This window comes from Trichophyton verrucosum (assembly GCF_000151505.1).
Source record: "Trichophyton verrucosum HKI 0517 chromosome Unknown contig00086_1.f1.exp, whole genome shotgun sequence".
In the NCBI taxonomy this organism is placed as follows: Eukaryota; Fungi; Ascomycota; class Eurotiomycetes; order Onygenales; family Arthrodermataceae; genus Trichophyton; species Trichophyton verrucosum.
This window is the reverse complement of record NW_003315584.1, coordinates 1-12,484: the sequence shown is the minus strand read 5'-3', so window position 1 is coordinate 12,484 and position 12,484 is coordinate 1. Positions and strand designations below refer to the sequence as shown.

At 39.9% G+C, this 12,484-nt stretch overlaps 5 protein-coding genes across 5 annotated transcripts; all 5 read right to left on the bottom strand.

Annotated features, from left to right (window-relative positions):
- Window positions 1-370: 370 nt before the first annotated feature.
- Window positions 371-1,513, bottom strand: TRV_00907 (uncharacterized protein; the record flags this gene model as incomplete). The annotated part of the gene is made up of 1 exon (XM_003024856.1): window positions 371-1,513. The coding sequence occupies one exon, from the start codon at window positions 1,511-1,513 to the stop codon at window positions 371-373; it is 1,143 nt and encodes a 380-aa protein (XP_003024902.1).
- Window positions 1,514-2,828: 1,315 nt separating this feature from the next.
- TRV_00906 (uncharacterized protein) lies at window positions 2,829-4,419 on the bottom strand (the record flags this gene model as incomplete). Its single annotated transcript, XM_003024855.1, has 5 exons — window positions 2,829-3,185; window positions 3,247-3,654; window positions 3,721-3,938; window positions 4,078-4,151; window positions 4,238-4,419. 5 exons carry the CDS (start codon window positions 4,417-4,419, stop codon window positions 2,829-2,831), a joined length of 1,239 nt encoding a protein of 412 aa, XP_003024901.1.
- Window positions 4,420-5,345: 926 nt separating this feature from the next.
- Window positions 5,346-6,475, bottom strand: TRV_00905 (uncharacterized protein; the record flags this gene model as incomplete). The annotated part of the gene is made up of 3 exons (XM_003024854.1): window positions 5,346-5,684; window positions 5,821-5,939; window positions 6,046-6,475. The coding sequence occupies 3 exons, from the start codon at window positions 6,473-6,475 to the stop codon at window positions 5,346-5,348; spliced, it is 888 nt and encodes a 295-aa protein (XP_003024900.1).
- Window positions 6,476-6,919: 444 nt separating this feature from the next.
- TRV_00904 (ribonuclease H1, putative) lies at window positions 6,920-7,877 on the bottom strand (the record flags this gene model as incomplete). The annotated part of the gene is made up of 2 exons (XM_003024853.1): window positions 6,920-7,148; window positions 7,309-7,877. 2 exons carry the CDS (start codon window positions 7,875-7,877, stop codon window positions 6,920-6,922), a joined length of 798 nt encoding a protein of 265 aa, XP_003024899.1.
- A 753-nt stretch (window positions 7,878-8,630) lies between these two features.
- Window positions 8,631-9,215, bottom strand: TRV_00903 (uncharacterized protein; the record flags this gene model as incomplete). Its single annotated transcript, XM_003024852.1, has 1 exon — window positions 8,631-9,215. The coding sequence occupies one exon, from the start codon at window positions 9,213-9,215 to the stop codon at window positions 8,631-8,633; it is 585 nt and encodes a 194-aa protein (XP_003024898.1).
- Between the last annotated feature and the right edge of the window lie 3,269 nt (window positions 9,216-12,484).

Genomic DNA, 12,484 nt, shown 5'->3' with positions numbered 1-12,484 from the left:
ATTTTTTTTCTTAGTATTTCATTGGTAGTTTTTACAGCTGTCGTCTCATAAGCTGTATGGATCAATAACGGTGGAGAGAGACCCAGTGATCAACTGGTCAACAACACTTAAGCAGTATGAAAGGAAATATAGAAATCATGTGAGACTCGCCAAAAAAAAAATAGAATAAGGTAGATGAATAGATAGAGTACCGAAATGTGCGGAAATAGAAAGAAGAAAGAACATTAAGTGACAAAAGAAACCAGCTTCATCACCTTAAATACGTTCCGCATGCCGATCCGGGGTTAGTCGGTTTGGCTGATCCGCAACATCGTTCGATCGTCAATCGTTTGAATGGCGTCCATCTCTGTAGCGTTGTGGTTGTAGGCGTCTAATCGATTTCCATCTGGATGTCCGTTCCGGTTGAGGTTCCCGTCGTTCCCATCATACATCCGTTCATGCCACCGGTAGCAATCGGGATTCCCTTGTCTTCCACTTGCCGTTCAGGCGTCTTTTCAGCTGCCTTTAATACTGCTGAGCCAGCTTCGAAGGCAATTGGTGAAGACTGGAGGTTACGAATTGAAGATTGCCAGTCCCTGCCGACCAGCTGGCCTTCAGTAAGGTTATCGTCGAAAAGGTAGAAGTGTCGCCGGGCGGCATTTTCGTTCTGATGCTGGCCTTTTGGAAGTGCTGAGACAAGGTAGACATTCAGGCCGCGATGCTTAAGCATAATTTGGGCATCGTGTAGGTGAGTGGAGAAGTGGTTGTTAATGTATTTCTCCCAACCACGAATGGCAGCAACCATATCTTTGTCATCGTTAGCCATGCGTTGCCAGCTGATACCTAGTAGTCGAGTAGCATCATCAACATGTGGCATTTCGGGCCCCTTGGGAGAAGATCCGGATCCGCAAACGTCATCCGTGTTCGATTGGAGTTTGTTGGCGATTGACAAGGCGGTTATGTCGTCGTAAGCAGAAGCGGTAGCGTCGAGCCGTTGTGTCTTCCGGCTGGGCAGAGGGTTGATATGGTCATGGTTGACGTCTGCGGTGATAGGAACGGAGATCTGGTTGCTAACTGCTTTCTCCTCTGCTTTCTCTTCATACCAGGTCCCTGTCTGGCTGGAGGCTGAGATGGCTAGTCCAGTTTTTGGGTTGATGAGGACCATTCCTTCGCCGTAGATTGGCTCCTCTTCTGGTACGGTTGGTGGAGTGAGTGCCTTTTGAACAGCAAAGTTATTGTGGTTGTCATTATTGCTTAGGTTGAATTCGTCTCTCGATCGTTTGCGTGACGGTGCAGCAGTACACTGAGTAGCATTCAAAGGCGTCTGACGGCCTATGAAAGACTTGGGTGGCCCAGACTGAATACCGTCTGCATGAGCAGAAGCATGATGGGGAAAGCGGGAACCGCCGGAATGGGCAAACGAATGGTTCATCGAGTCGGTAGGCGCAAGCTGATTGGTCTGGTGAAGTTGAGATGGAGGAGGCAAGGCGACGGTTGGTCCGTTGAAGTAGTTGTTGAAGAGAGATGGACCCATGGTTGATCTAAATAGAAAAGAGGAGCGTAATGTTAAAAAGAATAAATGTCGGAAAGGGAAAGCTGTTAGACAATGCTGATAAGTAAATCTGTCAGATTAAAAGAGAAAGTTATTTCGTTTTGTCTTTTTCTTCCTTTGTGGTATCCGCCGGATTGATAGAACCAATGTAGAGAAGAGAAGAGGCTGGCGAGGTATGAGGACGAAAGATGCTGAGGAGAGCAGTGACGTTAAGAGGAGCAAGGGATATAGAAGGAGATACGCCGTGGAAGGGAATTCCACGGGGGAAGACTAGTTAAGTGAGCCGCCGTTGAGGCGTTGGAGGCGTGCAGGTAGGTAGCTGTTGGTATCTTGAGGTTGAGGTTGAGGTTGTAGTTGGAGAGAGAAAAGAAGAAGAAGTTGAAAGTTGGGAAGAAACGAAGAAGAAGAAGGGCCGGGCTTAGTCAGCACAAGCCTTGCAAGGACCACCCCGGATATGGCAAAGAGCTACCTCGGTGGTACTTTCCATGCGCGGCATCAGACCCGCAGGAGGCAGGTACCACCCCCTGCTCTCTTGGCCAGCCAATGGGAGGCGAATCTCGTGAGCTTATACAGTGCCAAGGACGGAGTCACAGCCAATAACACGTGCATACTCTTGTTGCCAAGAGGTTGCAGCCGGGAGTGGCTAGGCCTAAAGGAGAGGCGCGATGGATCATCTTCTTAGTCAGCAAAGACGATCTGGGGCAAGTTTAGACGCTTAGTAAGCTTTTTGTCATGCGGAAATACTTTCTCTTCCGATGACTGATGGAAGGAGCTTGTTTGCATTGTTTGTTGCTTGTGTACAAAGAGGCGAGAAGGGAGAAAAGAAGAGATGGATATAAAAGCAAGGCAGAAAGAAACAACGTCTAGTGTTTGAATGGGATAAGAAGAGTAGAAACAGTGAAGGGAAGTAAGTGAGAAAGAAGAAGAAAAGCAAGGGCGTAGTGAAAGCAGTCGCCTTGTCCGGGTGAAAGGAGACATGATTACAAGGCATTTGTTGTAAAGTTGTACAAGCAAGAATGAAGCAAGAGCTTGAAAGTAAAAAGGGGTGGGTGGAAAGAATGCAACAAAACCCATATCTTCCCTTCTCAATTTCTAGAAGCCTTCGGTTTTCTCCTGTCCTTTTTGTGCATATCGTACCATTAATAAACCAGCGAAAAAGAAAAGTAGACAGCAAGTGGTGTCCTGTGATGCAGTGAAATTAGTTCGTAAATGGATTTTGAAACAAAGGGAGTGAACGTATCCATCGATCCCTTTTCCACTTTTTTGGTCTAAAACGCGGAGAGAAGACAAGGCTTTTTTACTGCCCGGAGACTTTGCCTGGAAGCATTCCCTTGACAACTTTGGGGTCAACGGAGCCTCCGAACTGGAACATGAGGATGATGAGGACGAGAACGCCCATTCCAATGAGAATGAGGCGACTTCTAGCCGGGTGAGTGGAGGAGTACTCTGCCCATTGGCGGAGACCTTGGTTGGTGTACTCTTTCATCTTCTCGACGCCGAGCTTGTAGTAGATTAGACCACCCAGGGCAATGGTGTAGCCAAAGAGCTGGAGAGGAGTGACGGGAGTCTTCCACCACAAAGCAGAAATGGTGACGAGAAGAATATCCTTGAGGACACCGCAGAGGGTCAAAACAAGAGAAGAAGTTTTGCCAATCTGTAAGTCAAGTTAGCATTACGCTAAGATCAAAATTAACCTAGCGCATATAGATACGTACCAGGAAAACGACGGAGACGTTGAGAAGGAAGGCAACCATGCCGTTGGCCAGGAGGGTGATAACCCCGACCTTGTAAATATGGTCCATAGTCAAATCCGGCACCTCCATGAACAATGCAACCACGCCGTTCATGACGGCACAGACCGGGGCAAAGTAGTACAACGAGACCAAGGGATCCATCTTGTACTCAGCAGCGCTAAGGAGCTGCTGCACCATGACGAGACGAGTAGCTTCGAAGACGATACCAGCAATTTGGAAGATAAATCCGACCATGACGAAGTGGATCTCGCCGAAGGAGGCAATGATAACGCCAATGACGATGAAAGATACATTCATAAGCACTTTCATGTTAGGTGGAGAGATTCTGAGGGCCCACGTAACGAGCAACACGGCAACGGGCGTAGTGGCCTATAAGCAACTAACGTTAGCATATTATACTCTTGTTGCGATTTTAGTATATAGTAGTATACCTACCTTGAGCATCTGAATGAAGGCGACGCTGAGATAGAGGTACGTCTTGTTTCCACAGATCAAGCTCAGACTGAAGAAGAAGCCAATTGGCACTATGGCACGGAGGTAGACACGGCCAGTCATCTTAACCTTCTTCCGTCCATCGAGGAGGTTGGTGGTTCGTGCTAGTACCTGGGTCATGAAGGCCGCGAACGCAAGATGCCATGTTGTAAGGATGACGGCTATTGATAGGGGGGTCAGGATAACAATTTCACCAGCGGAGAATCAAAAGACGTACGGAATGCTATAATCCACAAACTGGTCAGCAGTCTAGTTAAACCAGGTAAAAACAAAGGGGAGAAACGTGTGAAGGTGACTTACGGAATTTGTTCTGCTTCTTATCGAGCAGGTCCTTGTTAAACAGAATAACCGCCGAACTCATCGTAATCCAAGAGCTGCATGATTCTGCATCAGCACCACACATCCACCGCAACTCCGCCACAGATAAACCCAGGATCGCAAGCAGAACGGGGAAACTTACATCACGTAGAAAGCCGGATGGAACGAAGGCTTGGGCGGCTCGTTCTTCGTCGCCGCCGGGTTGACAGTCGGCAGTGTCTGGCTATCGTCCTTTCTGTCCTCCATCTCCATGGCCATGGCTGGCCCAGCGGCAGCACCAGGCTGTATCTCGCCGGAGGTCCTGGCCTTCTCTTGCTCGCCCATCTTGTGCACGGCACTGGACAGTGAATGAGCCTGTAAAGCGACGAAGCGATGGAAGTCGAACGGCCGTGACCGTAGCAAGTTGCTCTGGCCGAACGCGTTGGACGCCAGGGCAGTATCGGATAGCGGTCGGTCCCTGGGGCGGATCTCTCACGGAAGGGAGACGGTCAATTAGCGAGATGAGACTGTTTTCCGACCCTCTGGATGGCTGTACTCGGGGTAAAAGGGGGCAAGCTCAGGAACTTGTCTTGCTGTCTTTTAAAATATACCACGATCGAGCAAGGGAGGAAAAAAAAAGGTGCGCCGGGAGGTTTGGAAAAAGGAATTATGCTGGTCAAGCAGTGAGATATAAGTAGGGATGGGCGAAGGGGCCACGCAACACGCTTATTAAGGTGGAAACGGCAGACTTAAGTCCTTAAAGTCGATATATAAATAGACGCAGCAGCCTTTTTATCTCGACTTCGGGGCAGCGACAGAAGACATCCAACGGTGACCTGCATGGCCCGGTGTTCTCGCTGTCTTTGTTGTTGCCCTCGTTACTAGTTAACTACAGAACAGCTGGGGCGGTGATGTTGCTGATGGAGCTGGTTTATGTCTACATCCAAATATCAACACCAAGCTGGCCATGAATATACCCATCTAAACCACTATAATATCAGGTATCATACTGTCTGTTTTGGAATAACTTCTGACCCTCAGACTAAACACTTTCCCTTTTGCCCTGCTATCTCCTATTCCTGTGTCCCATCTTGAGGGCTAAAACAAGTTCTTCAAGATTGAGATATCCATATGCGAGTAGAGGATTATGAGGGGACCTCTCCTACCAGCAGCTATGCTATCAAAGTTACTCGAGTGTTTCCATTTCGTTATACCCGGATTGCTGGTTATAAGACAAGAGAAATTTTCTCTTTGCAAGGACTCCCACAATCTCAATAAGTCAGTTTCTGGACAACTTCATCATTGAGCCTCTGCGCAAAATTACCAGGTATCTCCTCAATACAGGCACGCTGGTGAATCAACTCTGACTGGCTAATGCTGAGAAACGGGAGAACGGTTGCTGGACTTCCGCTGGAGCAGATGTGCTCCCATTGCCCGTTGACAGAGTTCTCGCAATGTCCTACGCTTTCCCACATAGCACTTCGAATAACCGCATACCCAGGCTTTGATGCTAAGTAGGTAATAGTGAATTGCCGCTCAGCACCACAAATCTCACATCGATAACATAGCGGAAGCATTTCCCGTGCTAGCTTCTCTTCATTGAAGCCGTGCTAAAGATGGTGGCTTCTACAACGGGTAGCGTATATTGCCTCCTTCCTCGAGTTATTTGTATTCCGCATACGAGGTTCTCCTTAAGATCAATTCGAAGTTCCCTGCGTTATTGACCGCCTTTGGGCTGATATATACAGCATGTGCGATCTTTCTTTCTATGTCCCTCCTAAAATAGGGCGCCTGGGGTACTAGATAAAGCTCATTTCGTCCGTAGAGAGGGCCTAATCTATAGTGATTAGCAATCTTTTGCATGTCTATAAAACAGACGCCGAAAACCCGGGGTATAGTCCAGCTGAATGCCGTTTAAGTCACAGGGCGATAGGCCGAAAACATTCTTTTCCAACCACGCATGAAATTTACCGCATTCATAGCAAAGGACGTGTTTCGGGAAGTCGAATTCCAGGCGCTCGAGAAATCTGGCACGGTACCAGGCAGGCTCCTTGTTGAGCATTTGTAGAACTCTTCTCCCACCGATGGCTTTATAGGCTGCTCTGCAGGTAAGTGCAAAGGCAACTGTATCGTCAAGAGACAGGATATAATTGGCAAGATAGTAAAGTACATCGTCATTTAGCCGGTGAAGAGCTGGTTCCAACCGTCCTTCTGGCTGGTGTCTGTCCTCAGATGAAAGGGAATCTTCGGCTTTAGGCCCGTTGATGGTATCCCATTCTGAGTCACGATCTGACGCTTGCGAGAGTTGTCCATTTTTCTCTGTCTCTTTCCCTTTTGCTTTATCAGCTAAGCGGCCGAAGAATACCCAAACGCGATATAGTTGAAATCTGAGGGTCTTCATTTTGTGTGGCACTTGATCTGTGGAATGAATTGGCACAAATTTGTGATAAAATGATTGCAATTGATAATCCTTGAGGTAGCTCGTTAGAGATTACTGCCTAGCAGGAGTAAGACTGCATATACTTAATTAAAATGGCCCATCTGTCATGAAGTTATCCTGGCGTCATTGCTTTTATGTACTACCTGTCAATTGTCAATTGTGTTTCGCTTGTAGTGTCAATGTTTGTTGTCTTTTGCCACAATTTCGGAAGAAATAGTTAACTACCAGAACCCAAGTTGTTGAACCTCGTAGGGGTATCATGACCTTTAGGAGCAGTTGTTCGAACACAAATGTTTGTATGCAATTATGCTTTAAAATGTAAGATATGGATTTATGGAGGTAATTATATAAGATGGGCTTTTTTGGGTTCGCATACTCCATACTCTGAACCATCAATGCTAGTAACTAATCATCATAGGCATCATTGTAGTAATCATCATCATAGCAATCATCATAGCAATCATCAAGCGAATCTCCGTAGGAACCTTCGTAGGAAGCACCGTAGAAATCACCCGTGGTTTCATGGAATCCTTGAGCGTCCGTCGGCTCAATAAAAGCTTCTGGGGAAGTGTGGGGGCCTTCAAACTCTTCCTCGTCGTTGGTATAAGTTTCAGGTTGATACCCCAGGGGCCCACTGTTGCTAACAACCCACAAGAATGATTAGCACAATAACAAGACGAATAAATCAATTCTAGAACCAAATGGGCCCTATATAAATCTTCTATTTACCCTAGTGATAGAGAAAATCCCCCGTACATATACTATCCATCAAGTATTGGACTTGTAGAACTCACCAATCTTCTTCAAATTCATAGTAACCACAATCCTGACTCTTGTGATAGTTATCAAACGCCTGGCTGGCCCAGTGATCAGCGTCTCGGTTTTCCTCTCTCGGGACATGCTGAAAATCGACCTTTATACCGGATCGTTCCAGGGAGTCTCTTGCTGAATTAAGCTGTTGGAAGAGCTCCCTATTAACCACTGGCTGGCCATTGGCAGCCCGGTATCCATTTGACTCCCACCTACGGCTCCATTCATTGACGCCTTTGACCATGTACTCAGAGTCAGATCGGATGGTTACATGGCGAGAAGGGCCACCGTCCATTTCTCGTGCCTTGTTAAGGCCATGGATACCGGCGAGTATCTCCGCTTTTTGGTTGCTGGGATTATCCAGGTTCAGGGGAATGCTTTCGTTAAATCTCGATCCCTGGTTAACAAATACACCTGCAGAGGCATCACGGTGTTCTCGTCCGTTTCCCCTGCATGCTCCATCGACAGATATAACAAGTGGCTGCGTGTTACCGCGACGTTGACCCTGGGGACGATCATCCAGTCCGTAGTAGGGTGAGTTGTCAAGAGCCATCCTGCAATGAGCCTCTTGTCGTTTTCGTAGCGGCGAGGTACAGTGAGAAACGTACTTGATGGCCTGGGCTAGTGGTGAAGTTCAAGCTTGGGGTTGAAGTGTTGTTGTGTGGTTATCAACAACAGCCATTCCCTAAAAGGACACCCCATCGCGCCCAAAGGAAGGCGGCCCCGGGACTTGGTATCAGAGCATCAGACTATGATACCAGGGGGTTATTTTTTCATCGCATACAAGGATATAACAGTAAATTGAATGGAATACCTGGCGAGCTTGGAAATCAACGAAATACGGACTATATGCAAATTCGTTAACGAGCGCAGGATAAAACGAATAATACCTTTTATACGACGTTGCAACGGCACTGTCTAAAGAGATAATCCATTTCATATTCAGGCATAAAAGTTCAGCGATGGCTGGCTAGTTACTTTGTTAAATGATAACTGGCAGTAAAAAAGAGGTAAAAACAAGGGGGAAAACTCGTTTGGCATCGTTAGTTAACGTCGTAGTGGTTAATATATATGGTTAGTTGAATGACACCTAATACAGAGCAAACTCGGACAAGGGCCTCCGAGTGTCGAGTGCTGTATTTTGGAGAAAAATCTCCTCACTCAATGTCAAACTGAGAAACAAGGAGAAAATATAAAGCTGCTGGGTTTAAGATAACAAGTTAAGTCAGGTATCATTAGTCGGTCGTTTGAAGGTCACATATGCATGTGCATGGGTTGTGTTCGATAACTTGCTGCTCGACGAGATTTAGCGTGCCAAAGCGTCCCTGGCCAGCTGGTCTGCTTCCCGATTGTGTTCCCTGCGGACATGCCAGAAGTACACCTTGACATGGGATTCGGCAAGCTCACGAACGCGCCAGGAAAGTTCCTTGAACAGGTAATGGTTGGTAACCTGCTGGCCGTCCGCGTTGATGTAGCCGTTTGCTTCCCACCTGTCAACCCACTGGGTCAGCCCGTTGACCATATATGCAGAGTCCGTTTTGATGATGACTTCGGTCAGTGATTCCCCATCGACACCATAATCATTGATCTCCCTGGCGGCATCGAGTCCGTAAATGCCTGCCGCCAATTCCGCCTTTTGGTTCGTTGCCCATGATGGATCGAGCTGCATAGAGGCGTTGTAGTCAGATTTATTGCCCACATAGACCCCAATGGCAGCTCGGGGAGCGGCCGCTCCATTCTCCCTACATGCTCCGTCAACTGCGATGATAATCGATCTTAGATTAGGCTCCAGGTTCGAGTAACGTCGGGACAGTGAAGTCGCACGGGTGGTGAAGACCAAGTCTTCGACTGGGAACTCTATCAGGGACGGTTGGACATCTTGTCCGTACATTCTCTGAGGCTCGAATTTCCAGCATGGGAGTGATGTGCGTCTAGCGCTCCTAGCACCGCCTCGATGCACATTGGCCATCTTGTCTTGATGGTGGTGACTAGGAAACAAATTATGTACTCCGTACGCCGATGTGAGCAGAGAGACAACGAAAAGAGACGTCGTGGATGGGCTGTGGGCGCTGGGTTGAAGCTGGGCTGAGGTTGTCACTCCCGGCGACCCTCAGGTCCTCGAATCTCCAAAAACCTGTATTCCCAAAATGGAAATGGGGACTGACACCTGATGTTAGATCACGTGAAAGTAGATGTGACGGGTCTCAAGAGGCATCAAATCTCATTTCTATTATTAGACCCCTTCAGCAGCGCTCCACCACATGAAAAAAAGTCGCATAAACTTCCTAATTAGGAAATTTTAGCTTATATACCCCCTACTTAATAGCTTACTATAATTTATCTACTTTATACTAATATATTTATATATAAGTAGTAATTATATTAACTAATATAGTATTTTTTAAAGTTAAAAAATCTTATATAATTTTTAATATAGTTAGAACTAATTAGTAATTATTCGATAAAAAACTCTATAATATTAAAAATGAAATTAAAATATTACTTAGATATTATTATAAATCTATAATTATAGAGAAATATATTTAAAATTATTATATAACTTTAATAAGTAAAATTATTTAAATTTTCTATTAATATTTAGTTAGACTAAATTATTATTCTAATTTTTTATAATATTAAAGTTTTTATTAATATTTACTATATTATCTATTAGCTCTAAGTTACTAATCTCTATATTAATACTAATACTAGAGTTTTTCTTACTAATACTAGTATCTAGTAGCTAGTTTAATATATTATAGCTTATTATATTAGTATAAGGAAGCTCCTAATTAACTTACTTAGAAGAGCTTAGAATAGTTTATAAATATATAAAATATATAAATTTATATTAAAGAACATATAATAAATTTAAAAAAAATTTAAATATTTTATATTAAAATTATTTATAAAAATATTAAAAATTTTACTTAATTAGTAGTTTATTTTATTAATAGTTATTATAAATTATATATATAGGAGTTAGTTAAATTTAAAATAAAATAAATAAAAGAGAATTTTAAATATACTCTTAATAAATGAATAAAAATTATAAATAATAATAAAAAAACTTATAAGAATATAAAAAATATTATTAAAATAAAATAAGAATAACATAAAGAAATTATTCATTTTGAATATAATAATTTAATATTATCTCTTTTAAATAAGAGATAGTATATAGAAGAGTTTAAAAAAATAACTATTTTATAATCTTTATTTAAAAATACTAAATTTATAAAAGAGAAATTTTTTAAACTTTAAGAAGTACTTTATAAAATTTTTATACTTTCTTTAGAACTATATGTAAAAATAAAAGAGCTAGAAAATAAAATTAATAAAATAAATGATTATTTTAATAAAATAATAAAAATTTTATATAGTTTAAGAAGAAGTTAAAATTTATAGATATTTAATAAAAAGTAATATATATAAGAAGATAGCTAAGTAGCTAAATAAGTTAAGTAGCTAAATAAATTAAGTAATTAAATAATTAAATAAATTAATTTTTAATATATTACTAATTTAAAATACTAATTTTAATATTTTTATTAATAGCTATATTTTCTTTATTAATATTCTCTAAAATAAACTTTTTTTTATTAATAATAAATATTTTATTTTTATTTATATTATTATTAAGAATAAACTTTTTTTTAAACTTACCATTATTTAATAAAAAACTATTATTATATCTAGAAGTATTAATATTATAAGTACTTTTAAAGTAGGCTCTAAGAGTAAGTATCTTATATTGAAAATATTAGCTTACTTACTTACTATATAAGTAAGTTATAATATTAATTAGAAGGTAGGCAACCTAATAGTAAGTACTAATAGATAAGAGGCTAGTTTAATAAGTATAGTAATATCTAGGCTTGAGCCCCCACCCTTTAAAAATACCCCTACCCCGACCCATAGAGGCAGATAAAGATAGAGGGGGGGGGATTATTATTATTATTATTATTCTTTATTATACTCCTATACAGTCAAAGACTATGAGGAGTTCTATATTTAGATTAAATATAGAAAAAATAAGAAAAGTAAAATTTAGCCTCCTAAAGCTCTAAATTTTAGAAAGATATAATCTAGTAATAGCCTAATATAGATAAATTACTAATTTATTTAGGTTTAATTAAGCTCTTTTATAGAGACTTAACTAATATATTTATTTAATTAAATTTAGTTTTTAATTTAATAAATATGTATATATATATATATATATTATTTTTTTTTTTAGCTATAATTTATAAGTTTTAAAAAATAGATAAAGTTTATAATTTATAATTTATAATCTATAGTTTATAGACTATAAATTATAAAAATTAACTTTTTTTAAATTAGAGTTTTAATAATTTAGTAAGGTAGTTTAAATTATTCTAAGTTAATTAATAGTATTAGTATTTATATAAAATATTTATAAGGTCTAAAAAGTTTATATTTAAAAAATAAATTAGAACTATAATCTATAATTTATAATTTATAAATTATAAACTATAACCTACTAAAAATAAATTATTTTAAATTAGAATTTTAATAATTTAATGAAATAGTATAAATTATTTTAATTTAATTAGTAATATTAGTATCTCTATAAAATATTTATAAAATCTGAAAAATTTATATTTAAAAAATTAGATAAGAATTATATTCTATAATTTATAATCCATTATTTATAATTTATGGATTATAAACTATAAGCTATTAAAAATAAATTATTTTAAATTGGAATTTTAATAATTTAGTAAAGTAGTCTAAATTATTTTAATTTAATTAATAATATTAATACCTTTATAAAATATCTATAAAGTCTAAAAAACTTATATTTAAAAAATTAAATAAGAATTATAATCTATAATTTATAATTTATTATTTATAATTTATAAACTATAGATTATAAACTACTAAAAATAAATTATTTTAAATTAGAATTTTAACAATTTAGTAAAGTAGCCTAGATTATTTTAATTTAATTAGTAGTATCAGCGCCTATATAGAATATCCATAAGGCTTAAAAATTTTATATTTAAAAAGTAAATTAAAATTATAGTTTATAGTTTATAATTTATTATCTATAATTTATGAACTATAGGCCTTCTAATAAAAATTTTTTTTTTTTTTAGCTGGTTAGTAATTAAGCTCTAGTAGCTATCTTTATAA